This window comes from Adiantum capillus-veneris, chromosome 23 (assembly GCF_014529385.1).
Source record: "Adiantum capillus-veneris isolate H3 chromosome 23, ASM1452938v2, whole genome shotgun sequence".
Taxonomy (NCBI): domain Eukaryota; kingdom Viridiplantae; phylum Streptophyta; class Polypodiopsida; order Polypodiales; family Pteridaceae; genus Adiantum; species Adiantum capillus-veneris.
Window position 1 is genome coordinate 68,496,162 of NC_140953.1, and position 16,878 is coordinate 68,513,039.

Genomic DNA, 16,878 nt, shown 5'->3' on the forward strand with positions numbered 1-16,878 from the left:
GGGGATTGGAACTGCACTACCTCGATTCGTCTCCATTGACTCTCTGGAATGTAATGATCCCATTGGTCCGAGCTTCGAGTCCCAAGGTTGACTGAAAGAGTCAGCAACCTGAGTTCTTTGTCCTCCTGTTGTCATTGAGTTTTGCACTCCATTTGTTGGTGCTGGTCTATGTGAGCTAGAAGTAACATAATACTGATGTAGTGGTCCCCCAAAGTATGTATATCCTTCTAATTCTTTCTTGCCCATTGTTGAGTATTGCCTGCCATACTTATCGTAAGCGGCAATTTTCACTTCCGATCCCTCTGTGTAGGTAAAGACATAGAGTCTTTTTTTGTCTGTCAACTCTCTGGTGTAGGGTTCTTCACATCTATAATAGAGATCTTGCTCCCCATTATTATATTTGTACAGCCCCACATAGATGTTATCAGTGTTGATCCTTGTAGTTTCATTCTCTCTTCTTAACCTCGCATTAGGGAAGTTCATTATTGGTGCTTTCTCCTCGAGTTCTTCATCTATTTTGGCTTTGGTGCCCATCAATCCCCACTTGTCCACAATGTTAGGGTTTAGGACTACCAAGTACATGGTACCCTCGTCATCTAGATATCTATCTCCGCTATAGCTCACAGGCACTAAGTCCTTGAACTCACTAGGTCTTTCTTCTATCTTTACACAATAGCGGTCCATTCCATCTTTGTAGATCTTGGCACCTTGCTCATTGTCGTACTGGTATTTTATGAACAATAGCTTCATGGTGGCGGAAGGGTTTGATGATCCTGCTGCCATATTTTCTCTGTTGTTCAGCTTCAAGTGTTCCAAGTTTTCGGTGAAAATCTCGTAAGATCTCTCCGAAGAAGTATCAGAGACACTTCCTTCAAAGATCGGCTCTAATGGTTGCACCCAACTTTGGTTTACACTTCCCTCGGTTGATATGACACTTGCTGGTTCCCCTTGTTTTGGTTGATTATTCCGGAGATTCCTGCCCGATCTCAAATTCATCAATTCCCCTAAAGGACTGTAACTTTTCTGTCTCGGCAATTTGTTTTTCCCAAGTTTTTGTGGTCAGAATTGATCCAAACTGACTGATACTTGGTCAATTGTTTAATCTTGTCAGTTAGACATCTTCTGTTTCATCAGGTGAGAATTTTGTTACTGTTATGCTGAAAAAGACATTATACGCGTATGATGTCTTTTTTCACAGATTTTGACTATTTTGGTTATGCTCACTCTCAGTGACCCCTTTATGCTCTGTTCACTCACAAAATTCAGTTTGAACTCTGTTTGAGCAAGTTATGGCTAGTTCAGGCTTTTCTTGGCAATTTTCTGCTTTTGACTTGTTTTTGGGTCAATTGTTATCCAAATGGGATGAAACTTGAAATATAACCTCTAGAGAGCTATTACAATGGATCTGTGTTAGCAAAGTATCAAAATATGTCCAAAATTAGGTCAAAGATATTATACGCGTATGATGTCTTTTTCATCAATTTGGGTCCAAACTTGATATTTATGCTTCCCACAGTGTTTGTAACAATCTTGTCAGGTCAGATTTCAAAAAATAAGCAGTGGATGTGCCAAAAGACATTATACGCGTATGATGTCTTTTGTCCCAGATTTTGACTATTTTTGGTTTTAAGCCTTCTCCAATGTTTATAATTGAGTTTCAAGTGTTTTTGTCAGGTTTGAATGTAAAAACAAGATCTGAATCCAAAATTTCCTATTCTTTGCGTTTCTTGGACTCCGACTTGTCTTTTTTGGGTTTCTTTGAGTGTTAATGCTCTTGTTTTAAGTTGATCTTAGGGTAAAACCCCCCTTCTAAACACTCTGGCAATGTCAAAATTTCAATTTTAGTCTCTGTTTAGGTCCTAAGACATCATACGCGTATGATGTCTAAAGTTGCAGATTTCCAGTTTTTCAGCACAGAACTCTTCCAATAGCTCTTTTAAGTGCTCAGCAACAATCAGTTACACAGAAAATTTTTCTGAACTTTGTTTATTGCATATTTCACTACCAAAGAGACTTTTTCAGTGATCTAACATGCAATCAAACACATCAAGCAAATAGAACACCAATTGATAGCTCTAGATCAGGATCAAATCAGGCCCTACCTAAGCTACTTCTAATCATAAAATGGATTTTTTGCAATTGAAAATATAAAGAGATTTACTACCACACAAGGAGTAGCAAATGCTTTTTATGTCAACAACCACTTAAACACCATCAAAAACAATCTAATCTAAGCTAAACTAAAAATACTGTCAACACGGAAGACCCAGGAATACCCCACTTCCTAGTATCTCTCGAGACCTTCGGAGTCCACCACTCCTAGATCTTTTCTAACTAAAGTATACAAAGTAGTTTATACGACTCACCTCGTAGGATTAGTCTAAGGTCACCTACTTAGGGCTCTCGTCCCCGGCAACGGCGCCAAATGTTAAGGCGGTTACGCCGCTAGCGGAAGCTAAATAGCGAGAACTCAACCAACAACAGAATTTGTCAGACGAGGACGAAGCTTGACCCGCAGGCGCATGGAAACAACTAGGTGGGTGTCAAATCACCTACTCGACCTTCTAATGACAATCACTACTAAGGAAATCAAATCTAAGTTCTAAAACACGCAAGTGACTGAAATCCGTACTACGAACGAATGCTATACGAAACAGGATCTAGAATCATCGAATCGATCTCAAACTCAAGGGGAAGTCTATGCACTAGGTAAGAACAACACCCTAAAGACTTGAACTGCAAAATCAACCTATAACCACTCCGTGCGGTAAACGCGTATGAAGACAGTCCGAAAAATACAGGTGACCGAAACTTGACCCCGATGGTACTAATGTGTAGCTCTACTCGTTGTGGTTCTATAGATATGCTGCACGCTCTATTCCGACACACGAGTTGGAAGAAAACTCACACCGAAGCTCGTAGGAACTTACCACACGTAGAAGCCGATAGCGCGCACTCTTGGTATCTGTGCGTAGCTCTCACCGTTGCTAACACAATGGCGGTGTCGCTTCTCCAATGGCAGCCCCGTAGCTCGTGTAGCAAGGAGATAAGACTCTCTCTCTCTCTCTCTCAGACACAGTCACGACGCTCAAAAACTCACCTTGATTAATAATTGAATCCTCCCTTAGGTTACAAAACTTTGGCTTATATACCTCAGCCTTGGAGGTGAAAACATCTCTAATTATTTACATCAGCAGGTGAAATTACGTCGGGATTACAAGCTGGAAACTCAATTGAGTCCCGTTACTTAATGAATGGCTCAAATCAAAATTAATGTCGGAAAGACATTTATTACAATCAATGGTTACATAATGATGGGTGTGAGAAAAAATGCGGGTGTGATCCTCTGCTGGCTCAACATATGGTTACTTACCATATATAAGGATGTGGTCATGTGAAGCATAGTCTTCATTGCTGCTATGGAATGTGCCTCTTCTTGCTCAAAATAGAGTAGCACAGAAAAAATCCACCCAGCCTGATGATGAAGGCTCTTAATATGTCCCCTTTGCCCTAGGTATTGTCAATGACAGGGGAGTACATTAAGTTGCCCATCTAATTTAGAGAACACACACATCCTGTATCATTGAAAATGGGAACTAGCATATAAATTATAAGTGTCTTTTAGTCTTCATGTATTTTCTGAAGTTTTGTGGAGAATGTTTTGACCTACACTAAAGCTTGTAATCACAAATTCAACCAATATTGACATGCTAAACCTTGTTGTATTCTTCACGAAACATGTTTCGTTTGCTCAACTTTGTGCATGCCTCATGGGTGGGCCCCCTGTAGGGGAGAGAAGGACAATGCTCGAAAGTGTTGGTAGCAACTGCGTGGCATTTGCCCCTGCATCAAGGCGATGCTCCGGGTTGGGAGATGCTGGTTGGCTGGCAGCGTTGCTGCTGTCAGATCTCTTCCTCTCTTGCCCCCTTGATTTTTCGGTGGCGGCATGTTCCCACGTTTCCAGAGTGAAAGCGCGCACATCCAAGGTGTGGACGGTTTTGTGCTGCTGCAATAGCGCCTTGTTTTACTCTTGTTGGGTCTCCAATGTGGCGGATAGCCAATGGTGGCAGGGCCTATTTCCCATGGTGGCACCGGGGGACACTGAGTGTTGGGTCCCCTTGGTGGTGGAGGTGTGGATAGCTAGTGGCAGGGCCTATTTTCCATGGTGGAACCGGGTGCCACTGAGTGTTGGGTCCCTTGGTGGTGGAGGTGTGGTCTTTCATGGTATCTTGCTAATTGTCTTCTCGTGATGGGTGGCATGGTGGAGGAGCTCTTCTTTGAGGTGATGGAGATAATAGGCTTCCCCCTTATGCAACATCTACTAGGTACTGATGCATTTTGCTGGGTAGCTCCCTTCAAGCCTTGGCAACAAGAACAACAACCAATAAAAGAGTGGAAAAATGGAGACAACTTCAGTATTAGGAATTGAAGGCCCCTATTCTTGTAAAAGATATGCACTAGGAAATAGTACCCTTCCCTATGGAAGGGCCCACTTTTCACTCAATTAGAATGTTCTATGTTGCATCCCTCTTTATTTTTGATTCCGTAAAAGTTGTTTCTTGTAGGTTGTAGTTATTGATTATCTCAATCGGAGAGGGAGAGAGAGAGAGAGAGAGAGCGCATTAACATCTTTGAGAATCTAACTCTAAACAAAGGATGCAAGAAATGCACTCTTTGCAAACGGCTCGATCAATGTCCCTTTTTTTTTTTTTGGGGCAAAACTCACAATGGTGAGTCGATTATATTATCAATCACACAAAAATTACATATCCTTGCCATGCTCATGCCAAGCCATGACATCTCTTAGAGGTCACTTATACATCAACTAAAAGGGGAGACACCTCGCGAACAACGTAGGGTCTTTATCTATGAGAGTCAATTAAAGCGTGTAATGTAATTGGCCTATTTAACTTGAGAGTAGCGAAAAATAATGAAAGTACTTTTGAGAAATGACTTTGTGAGCATAGCGGGTGAACATAGTTGAAGATAGCAACATAATCATAGCAATTAATTAACTTGGCATGAACAATACTTTTGCAAGAGAGAGAATTTAGAGAACATGACAACAGTTCAGGACCGGATTTATGTGGAGCCGGTTCCCCCTCCAATAGACATTTGTATTATGATTTCTCCCATTAAGAGAGACTTGTTACAATACAATCTTTGTGTTCCTTGTGACATAGGTGATGCAATGAAGATGGAAAGCTTCATGCATCACAAACATAACATAAACTTGAAGAAAGCTTTAACTATCCCAAGCCTCAGTCCCAAGACCTCAAACACCTTCGAAGGTGGAGAGAGCTAGCAGGGAATGAGGATAGGGAAGAGGAAGAAGAAACATTTCGTAGGAGAAAGAATTAGTTCCTCACTTATCATAACTCTTGTTGCTAGCATACATAATAGCATAGTAATGAAGAAGAAGGAGATGGCAAGCTTCAGGATTGAAGCATGGCTCTTGGTTGGATTTGCACTCCATATCCAAGAGTGTTGGTGTAGGCTCTCAACCTCTACTTGCTTGGAGAAGGAGAGGGAGCTCTTGCACTTTTCATAGCACACAATGAGAGTGTTTGTGAGTATGTGTGGGTGAGTATACCCCCTAAGAAACCCCCTAGCTTGCTTGGGTCAACCCCCCCTTGTAGCTCATGCTTGAAGCTCATTGGACCCCTCAAGGCCTAGCCAATCACAAGCAGGAGGCATTACAAGCAGCAAGGGTAGCCTTGAGACAAGTGTCCCCCTTTCCCCTTTGAGAGAGAGGGCTAGATAAATGCTAAATCAATTAATTAAATCTCCTAAATTATTATTGGACCCCTTGGGTGGCCAACCAATAGGCTTCAGGCACACCATGAGGGCAACATGAGGAGGAACTTGTCAAGTGTCCCTTTTGATTTCTTTGTACCATGCATCCCTTGTGTGAGTGTGTGGGTGTTCTCTCTCATCCCCCCTCATGTAGGGCTCGCCCCCTCCTTGTAGGGATTGAATCTTTGACTTTTTGACACCTCAAGCCCCTCATGCATAGGCCCAGTTCCCACCACAAGCTTGGCTCATAAGCACTTAAGCTTGGGCTAGGTTCTCACCTCAAGTGCAACCCTAGCATCTCAAGCATGTCAAGCACCTCAAGCATCTCAATAATTAAGCACCTCAAGCATCTCAAGCACCTCAATCATCAAGCACCTCAAGCACCTTAGTCATCAAGCATGACAAGCAGGACAAGCACCTCGAGTTGGGTCGGGTTCCCGCGCGCGCCTCAAGCTCAGCCCTAGCTTTCCTAAGGTCAAAGGCCTTTTACACACATTATTGGAGGTATTCAATGAAGCTAACCCTAAGGTCTTATGCTCCATTTGTTAGCCTTGCTCTTTGATAGATCATCTCTCATTTGGGCCCCTTTACCATTGGCCCCGTGTTGGTTTAGATCTATAAGCACATGTCTATATCTTAACACTTGTTCCCGTTTATTCTCCCACATTAAGCGATCAATTTAATATGAGAAAATCATTTGGGTTGGTTAGATATTAGATATTAGATTTTATGACATTACCTCTCTCTTGAAATCATAGTCGTCCTCGACTATGAGGTAGAAGAGATAAAGCCTTAGTCATTAGTCAATTTTACTTAGCGGATAGAGGATCCCTTTTTACCCTACGACATATTTCTAAGATGGATGACTAATCCATTTGGTGCTTGGGAGACATAGTTGCCGCAAGCATGTCTGCTCTTTAGTCCATTTCATTCTCCCAAAGTAGAGTGACAAATTCTAGTTGGTGTTTGAGAGACGTCGTCATCACAAACATGATTCTAAGCATGCATACTAGTTTAATTTGTGCACAATTAAAAAGAGGACTAGTCTTATAAGACAAAAACATGAGTCATTTAAAAGAAATTTGTACATTTGCTTACTCTAATGTAGCATTGTAAGCATTGACAAGGTTCATATTATCCTTAAGCTGTATTCCTTGCATCCATCTAGCATCTTCAAAAGGATAATTTTTGAACTTAATAAGATACCGTCGGATAATCTTACCATGTCGTAGTACCTTGTCTTCATGCCGAAGAACAGCTTCGGGTTGTAGCACCTCTTCTTGGTCTTCAACTTCGGGAGGGTCTTCAATAATTGGTTCAATTGGTAGCTCTCCTTTGTAGGGCTTAAGTAGGCTTACATGAAAGGTATTCTGTATGAGCCAGTGGTTGGGCAACTTGAGTTGATAAGCCGTCTCATTGATGGGCTTCAAGATTTGGAAAGGACCATAGTATCTTTTTGCTAGTTTAGCATAATACTTTTGATGGCCCGTAGGATTTTTGCCCGTCGTTTGCCTTAATCGAGCCTTAGGAAACTTGAGTAAGACCCAATCATTTTCTTTGAACATTAAGGCTCTTCTGTGTTTATCAGCAACAGCTTTTTGCCTTTGTTGAGAGATGGATATAGCCCCCCTAATCTTTTGAAAAGATTCTTGTAGGTCACGGCTATACTCATCGGCGGCGAAGATCTTCCCATGTACTTCGAGTAGCAAGGGACTTTTAGGTCTTCCCTCAATGATCTCAAAAGGTGATTTCCCGTAGAAGTATGTACAATATTATTGTAGGCATACTCTACAAGAGGTAAGTACTTTTCCCATTGTGAGCATTGATCTACTTCGGTAACATAAGTCTTGAGTAGATCGAATATCGTGAGATTGGCTATCTCACTTTGGCCATCTGTTTGTGGGTGATAGGCCGAAGAGAAATTCAATCTTGTTCCTAGATTTTCAAAGAGACCTTTCCAGAAATTACTGGTCATTCTAGGATCTCTATCTGACACGATGGATGTGGGTAATCCATGGTGCTTGAAAATCTGAGATATGAAGAGAGTTGCCATTTGATGTGCCTTAATAGTCTTTTTGATAGGAATAAAATGTGTTTGCTTGGTAAACCTGTCAACTATTGTCCATATTCCTGTATTCCCATGGATAGACTTGGGTAATCCAAAGATGAAATCCATGGATATACTCTCCCACGGTGAATTTGGAATAGGCAATGGTTGGAGTAATCCAGGTTGCTTCCCTCTATCATACTTGGTCTTTTGGCATACTACACATTTTGAAACATACTCTTGTATGTCCACTTTCATGGTAGGCCAATAGAAGTACGTATCTACTCCTCGGAGAGTAGATTGAATACCTCTATGCCCTGTATATGAAGGAGCATGGGATTCATACATAACTTTCTCACGAAGGGAATGGGTAACACATAGCCTATTGCCGTGGAGAAGTTAACCATCCTGCAAGGTGAATGGTTCCTCTTTCTTCCCCAAAGCAAGGGCTGACATTATGTCTCTAAAGTCAGGGTCAGTAGCATACTCATCTATCATAGAGGATAGATCATTGTGAGTAGCTATAGACACCGCATTAACTTTGGGTCGTCGTGAAAGTGCATTGGCCACTTGATTGTGCTTACCAGCTATGTGAGCAATATGGAAATTAAATTGCGAAAGAAAATTTGCCCACCTCATTTGTTTGTCGGAAAGCTTGGTTTGCGTCATGAAATACTTGAGACTTTGGTGGTCGGTTCGTAGGATAAATGGAGTCCCCAATAGGTAGTGCTTCCATGTGTCTAGGGCATGTAGAACAGCTAAAAGCTCTTTCTCATAAATGCCCAAGACTCGTTTATCAATATTGAGCCTTCGGCTATCATATGCTATGGCATGCCCTTCTTGAAGCAAAACTGCTCCAAAGCAATCACCACAAGCATCACATTAAACCTCAAATGGCTTTGAGAGATTCGAAAGCACGAGGATTGGTTGGGAAGTAAGCTTCTCTTTGAGCTTTTCAAAAGCATTTTGCTCCTTAGCAGTCCACACAAACTTAACGTTCTTCTTAGTTAAGTCGTGTAGTGGTCCTGCTACTTGAGAGAATTTTGCTATGAAGCGTCTATAGTATGCGCACATACCAACAAAGCTTCTTAGCTCATGTAGATTTCTTGGGTTAGGCCATGCTTTTATTACCTCTAACTTTGATGGATCCATTTGGATACCATCTTTAGAGATAATATGACCTAGGTATTGAATCTCTTGTAGGAAGAATTCGCTTTTCTTTTAGTTGAGAAAAAGCTTGTTCTCCCTCAATGCTTGAAAAATCACTTGGAGATGTTTCTTATGTTCCTCCAAAGACTTGGAGTAGATGATGATATCATCAAAGAACACTCCAGTGAATTTGCGGTATGTTCTAAAAATTTTCTCCATCAAACGATTGAACGTAGCTGGTGCATTAGTCAAGCCAAAAGGCATGACTAGATATTCATAAACACCAAACGTTGTGCGAAACGCGGTCTTTAAGATATCTTCATCCACTATCATTATTTGATGATAGCCACTCTTAAGGTCAATCCTACTGAAGTAGGTCGAGCTTTGTAGCTTATCAAACAGATTTTCTACCCGAGGTACGGGAAATCTGTTTTTGATAGTGATATGGTTTAGTGCTCGATAGTCCACACAGATACGGTATGTACCATCTTTCTTTTGCATTAAAAGGACTGGAGAACAAAAGGGAGAGGAACTAGGCCTCACCATCCCTTTGTCTACCAGCTCTTGTACTTGCCTCATGATCTCCTCTTGTTGAGCTTGTGAGACTCGATAAGGAGGCTTGTTAGGTGGTGAGCTTCCAGGAAGGAGCTCAATGCGATGGTCATCATCTCCTCGTTTTGGAGGTAAGTCCATAGGGATATCATCAATGAAAACATCTTGGAATCCTTTTAGAAAATTAGACAAGTCTAACTCTTCTTGATTTCTACTATTTACATTTGATGAAACATTAGTATCTTTTAGAGACTCTTTGACAAAAATCATGTACGCAGAAACTGAGCTCTTCATTGACTTATCAAAAGCAAGAGGATTTACAAGTGGAATAGTACGACCACACTCACTAGCATCTATATACATGTTCTTCCCCCTGTAGTAGGTGAAGTAGATTCTCCTTTCAGGGAACTTCATGTTGGCAGCCATGCGATCAAACCATGGTGCCCCTAGGATAACATCCTCATGTTGGAGAGGAGAGATGAAGAAGTCTTCTTTGTCGACATAGCTTTGGACATGAAGCCTCAACTTCCCAATCAAGGGAGTCACGGAGGCTTGTTGTCCCTTGAAAGCTCCATCAACCACTACTATATCTCCCATCTCAAAAACTTGAATGCCCAACTTGGTGGCCAACTCCATTGATATGAAGTTAAGAGTAGAGCCAAACAAGATGAAGGCATCATGCTCTCTTACCTTTCCCCAAGCATAGGAAAGTGATGATCCTTTGCAATGAGCATCCTCTTTTGGAGCTTCGATGGTGGAAGCCCTAGGAGTCTCATTTCTAGTATTCTTCTTGGGACAAGAATGATAGCCATGTCCTTGCTCCCCACACTTGAAACACTTATGGTCCTTGCGAAAAGCTTCAAGCTCTTCAGGAGAGAGTTTGTTTTTACCTTTGTAAACTCCCTTCTCCTTGGACCGATTGTTGTTGTTGTTGTAATTGACTTGGGAAGTATCTTGAACATTGGTTTTCCCCTTTGCATCATTTTTGTCTTTGTTTTCCATGGGCTTGACATTACGTCTAGCCCCTTGATGGAAATTGATGGGTGAAGCAATCATGGTGTGATGGATTACTTCGCTAATAGTACCAGGCCGTTGAGAGTTGATGTATTCGGCCATCTCTTCAGGTAATCCCGCACAGAATTGCTGCCTTTGCTCGGCAAAGTCTATCTTTTGAAAGACAGTAGCCTTGAGATGTAAATCCCAAAACTTGTCTACATATTTGTGGATAGACTCATGGGAGAGGAGCTTCAAGCTGCGCCATTCGGGTAAGCACTTTGTCCTTTGCATCGCTTGCAAGGAATTGCTTCATGATGGAAACTCGTAGAGTTTTCCATGTCTTTGGGGCTTCACCATTTCCACGAAGGCTAGCCCACCATTGACGAGCTGATTTTTGGAAGTGCATAGCTACATGGTGTAGCTTAGAGGACTCTGTGAAGCCCTCATCTCTAGAGGCCGCATCAAATTACTGGATGAAGGCCAACACTTTGTTGGTAGCACCGAAGGTGCCATCATAGGTGAGAAAAGAGATACTCTTTCCTCCCTCCTTGAACTTCTTTAGCTTTTGTGACCTTCGCCATGCAGGAAATGATTTGCGATGTCCTCCCCTCTTGTATTCTGTAGGAGAATAACCATAACTTTCGTCAGAAGAGGAGGAAGGTGAAGAAGAAGGAGAAGAGGGTGACCTCTTCCTAGCCCTTTTCTTCCTTTGTTTCCTCTCTTGCCTTTCAGAGTGATGAGGAGAAGGACCATGTGTTGATCTTTTCCTCTTGGGAGGAGTGGGCGATCGTTTAGACCGCCGTCTTCGTGGAGCCACATCTTCAGAGGAACTTAAAATTTCATTGCTTTCTTGCTCTTTGGATTTCTCCTCTCGAATGGGAGAGAGTCTTCTTTTGGGGGTCTCTTCAAGAGGCCTCCTAAGCTCTCTCTCCTCTTGGAGAGGAAGGGAAATTCCATAAGCACTAAGTTGTTGAGTAACTTCGGCTTGCAAAACAGGGTTGCCCATAGCTTGCTGAAACCTAGTGACGAGATAATTCACAAACATGGGAGCATCATCATTAGCACCTTCATGTGAAAAATCAAATCTATCAATGTTCATTCTACTCTCTTGATTATTGTTAGCCATGTTAACAAAATTTATGTATGTACTTAGTGTATGCTTTGGCAATTCAAAACCTTAGTTGCCACTCCTCTTAGCCTTTGAAAATCGGCTCTTAAGTATCTACACCCACGGCTTGAAGTGGTTAATTATAGAGAGTAGAGGAGTAGGTCTAACATAGCAGAGTTGCCAAGGGCTAGCTCCTTTCGGACTTCTTATGGCTCAATAATGGTAAAGCCGTAGGTAAGTTTAAAAAGACTCCAATATTAAGTCCAAAGCTCCCGAGGTGTGCACCATCCCACACATAGTGGGCTCAACAAAACCGATAATAGATCCCAGTTCCACTTACCCTAATATAAGTAACAACATCAAACATTTATAGGCTACTTAAGGACCTCTCTTCTTAAGCAAGAAAAGAGAAACCAAATGCTCTGATACCAATGTAATGTAATTGGCCTATTTAACTTGAGAGTAGCGGAAATTAATGAAAGTACTTTTGAGAAATGACTTTGTGAGCATAGCGGGTGAACATAGTTGAAGATTGCAACATAATCATAGCAATTAATTAACTTGGCATGAACAATACTTTTGCAAGAGAGAGAATTTAGAGAACATGACAACAGTTGAGGACCGGATTTATGTGGAGCTGGTCCCCCCTCCAATAGGCATTTGTATTATGATTTCTCCCATTAAGAGAGACTTGTTACAATACAATCTTTGTGTTCCTTGTGACCTAGGTGATGCAATGAAGATGGAAATCTTCATGCATCACAAACATAACATAAACTTGAAGAAAGCTTTAACTATCCCAAGCCTCAGTCCCAAGACCTCAAACACCTTTAAAGGTGGAGAGAGCTAGCAGGGAATGAGGGTAGGGAAGAGGAAGAAGAAACATTTTGTAGGAGAAAGAATTAGTTCCTCACTTATCATAACTCTTGTTGTTAGCATACATAATAGCATAGTAATGAAGAAGAAGGAGATGGCAAGCTTCAGGATTGAAGCATGGCTCTTGGTTGGATTTGCACTCCATATCCAAGAGTGTTGGTGTAGGCTCTCAACCTCTACTTGCTTGGAGAAGGAGAGGGAGCTCTTGCACTTTGCATAGCACACAATGAGAGTGTTTGTGAGTGTGTGTGGGTGAGTATACCCCCTAAGCAACCCCCTAGCTTGCTTGGGTCGACCCCCCCTTGTAGCTCATGCTTGAAGCTCATTGGACCCCTCCAGGCCTAGCCAATCACAAGTAGGAGGCATTACAAGCAGCAAGGGTAGCCTTGAGACAAGTGTCCCCTTTCCCCTTTGCGAGAGAGGGATAGATAAATGCTAAACCAATTAATTAAATCTCCTAAATTATTATTGGACCCCTTGGGTGGCCAACCAATAGGCTTCAGGCACACCATGAGGGCACCATGAGGAGGAACTTGACAAGTGTCCCTTTTGCTTTCTTTGTACCATGCATGCCTTGTGTGAGTGTGTGGGTGTTCTCTCTCATCCCCCCTCATGTAGGGCTCGCCCCCTCCTTGTAGGAATTGAATCTTTGACTTTTCGACACCTCAAGCCCCTCATGCATAGGCCCAGTTCCCACCACAAGCTTGGATCATAAGCACTTTAAGCTTGGGCTGGGTTCTCACCTCAAGTGCAACCCTAGCATCTCAAGCATGTCAAGCACCTCAACCATCTCAATAATTAAGCACCTCAAGCATCTCAAGCACCTCAAGCACCTTAGTCATCAAGCATGACAAGCACCTCGAGCTGGGTCGGGTTCCCGCGCCTCAAGCTCAACCCTAGCTTACCTAAGGTCAAAGGCCTTTTACACACATTATTGGAAGTGTTCAATGAAGCTAACCCTAAGGTCTTATGCTCCATTTGTTAGCCTTGCTCTTTGATAGACCATCTCTCATTTGGGCCCCTTTACCATTGGCCCCGTGTTGAGATAGATCTATAAGCACATGTCTATATCTTAACACTTGTTCCCGTTTATTCTCCTACATTAAGTGATCAATTTAATATGAGAAAATCATTTGGATTGGTTAGATATTAGATATTAGATTTTATGACATTACCTCTCTATTGAAATCATAGCCTTTGAGCCATGCAATATTCTTTTTGAGCTCTACAAGAAGGTACAATATTCTCACTTTTTTTTTTTTTGGCCGATGGGTGTCACAGGTTGGGAGATTAATTACAATGTTTATGTTGTAAATCATATTTTGGAGGATCTACGAGCTTGCAAGGCACAAGTTTCAGTTCTTGACATGCCAAATTTGACAGATCATACGCAGTTTTTTTAGGCATGATGAATATTTCGATGCTATGTCATCGAAATTTTTTATTGTTGCACCCTTGTAGCAAAGAAAGTGACTTGAGGATTTGTCTCTAAAGATGGAGAGAGACAATCTTGCAGTGGTTTGTTGAGGGGTTTCAATTTTTTGCTTGCATATTTGCAAGTTTTTTTTTTGTAGAAAATCGTACATATCTCGTGCGACGTGATACAAACGTTCTTTTGAGCGCATAGGGTTGCTTGGTCGCCTTCAAACCCACGACCCAGGTCACGGAGGTTGAAGACTCAGGGACACATATTTGCAAGTTTTAAGTTGATCCTTGGATGAAGTGAATATACGCCAAGATCAATGCCTTTTTTGGGAGTGTGTACTAGTGAGAGTAGAAAAGACCTTCTACTTTGTGAAGGGATTATGGTGAAACTCTATAGATTGTTAAAAAAAAAGTTTCGTGTTCGAGTTTATTTTCAATCGATGAGTAGCTCTTTTTAAAATTGTTTTTTTTTGGGCAAAACTCACAATGGTGAGAAGATTATATTGGAAACCACAAAAAAATACAAATTTATGTCATGCTCGTGCCAAGCCATGACATCTCTAAGAGGTCATTGATACATCGGCTAGTAGGGGAGCTACCCTGCAGCGAATGCAAAGCCCTTATCTATGAATGTAAGGTACTGCGGTGTCAATTAACCTGTTCCGTTCATCAGAGTTCTTACATTTCTCAAAGGCTAGGATTACCCCCCTGCTGTCTTGTATTATCTCCCTAAACCTGGCTGTTTCCATGGTGTTGTTGAAAATACGACTGTTCCTAGCCTTCTAGACGTGTTTGAAGTAGCAAAATCTAACAATTTGTGTTGCAATAAGCAGCTCCGTGCTTTTGATAACCTTCCCTCCCAAAAAAGATCATTCTTATATCGTCCAAGTCCTTTGCACCCATTTGCATACCTTTCCCTCAAGGCAAAACCTAACCTTCCTTAGTTTCCTTTTTGTATTCCTTTTGGGTAAAAACCGTAGTTGAAATGCAGTGAAGATTATAATTCCAATCTTGGGAATTGCTTGATTTTAGGCTCTCTTTTTAAAGTAATGGAAATGCACTTGCTAAGTTGTTCTTTGGGCAGAATTATGCCTTGTCTCTCTAATGTCCTCTCTCATTTCTTTTTTAATGGTTCTGTATTTATTTCCAATAAGGGGTGATTTAGGGTAATAACTAAGGGTGTAAACATTGTTGAGAAGATGGATTAAGAGCGCATCATAGATCTTAGGTAGTTAATAATGGTAGGAGTGATTAAAAGTATCCCTCTTGAAGGAGGAAAGCAATGTGAGGAAGAATGAAGGAGATGGTAGGAAAGTTAGCTCGATGGAGTGGAGAACAAGAAGCTTCAAGGAAATGACTTGGGGAGATTTGAGTGAGGAAGAAAGGGAGAAAGAACTACTAGTAAAATCCTCATATGGTTCTCAATGGGGAGTAGCACAATTGGTGGCGGTTGTAGCAACAAAACTATTGTTGACAAACAAGAGATTACAATTCTTTGAGTCATTAAAGGGAAAACCGGTAAACACTTCATTCCGTTCTTCTCTTTGGAATCACCCCATCCATCAATGTATTGCAACATGACAATTAAAATCTTTCTTTTTGTCATAAAGCATCCAAAGCTAATTTTGTGATCGGTGCTCTACTATCATGGAACACGTCTTAAGATAAAATCCATAAAACAAAAGCAATAGCGTGATTGGAGAAGAGAATTGGATTAGGACAAGTAAAGAATAGAAGAAAAGTTGCAAAGAGGATTTGGACGACAATTCAATGATTCTGATACTTTAGATTCAAAATCAACATCTGGCAGTGATGATTCTAGATGATCCTATAAAAATTTAGAATGAGGATCTTGATGATGAAAAAGACCAAAAAAGAGGATTGTTAAGAAATAGAAGCAGAATGCGGGCAAAGCAACGAAGAAGAAAATGGGAAATTGAACATTAAGGAACATATCAGTAAGAAGGGAGAGGAATTTATGGTTGAGCATGAATGTTCAACAAGGGACTTGGACAAAGATGATAGAGTCAAGGGTGCTTCTCAAACCAGACTTCTTCAATGATTGGGTAGATGCGATTTATGCTTGCAGTATTTAGGTGCAATCCAAACCTTTGAAATGATGCCTCACATCTTTGGATGGAATCATATATTTAGAGATGTTTCTTTATGGTATTACAAAGAGGATGGAATAATAGAGTTTTTCCCTACAAGTTCTTGAAAGATTTTTGGATGGTCACACTTAAAAAGTCTTGATTGGAGGTTCAACATTATCTCTAATAGACTCATTGGGACTGTGCATATGAGAAAGTCTAACTTTAGAGGTTTCTTATGATTACGAATGGTGATTTCTTGTAAATATTAAGAATGTCAAATGGAGATGAGCAAAGACCCATTCTTCTGCAATCACCATCAAAGTACTGTTACCATATACATGTGGTACTGATGTGTGTGAACACACTAGGACCGTCGGGGCATTTTTTTCCTCTTTAGGAGGTTTTTTCCCCCTAGCATTGTATATACGCCCATCACTCTAGGGCTATCTATCTTTCCATTGCACACTAAGAAACATACTCTCTATTGTGTGCCTTGAGCTTCCTTCGTCTTCTCCAAGCTGTGTGCGTTTCTCTGCGACCCTAATTCCAACAATTGGTATCAGAGCACGTTACGTCCTCCCGGACTTAGTCGCCAACTGTTTTAGCACACGCCTGCTCACTTTCTTCGATTACAGTGAGGTTTGGCGAGCGTTCGCAGGTAGACAAATATTTCGGGGCTTTTGCTCCCACTTGTCGTATGACTACTGTGCGTTTTCTATGTGCATTGAAAGCTCATTTTGGTTGGGATGTACATCAATCAAACATTGTTACTGCTTTCTTGAATGGTGACATATTTGAGGAAGTTTATGTAACGTAGCCTCGCGGTTTTGTCATAA

General features: G+C 41.4%; 1 protein-coding gene across 2 annotated transcripts in view; it reads left to right on the forward strand.

Moving 5' to 3' along the window:
- The window catches only part of LOC147427922 (uncharacterized), a 132,692-nt gene that overhangs the window by 111,164 nt on the left and 4,650 nt on the right, over positions 1–16,878 (forward strand). Inside the window, exon 9 of one of the 2 annotated variants that reach the window (XM_086496449.1) lies at positions 13,806–13,853. The exons of the other annotated variant lie outside the window; for it this stretch is intronic. Within the exon in view, the coding sequence (XP_086352575.1) occupies positions 13,806–13,838 (33 nt within the window). The 3' untranslated portion in view covers positions 13,839–13,853. Of the gene's footprint in view, positions 1–13,805; positions 13,854–16,878 lie in introns of those variants that run through there. 2 annotated transcript variants of the gene reach the window in all.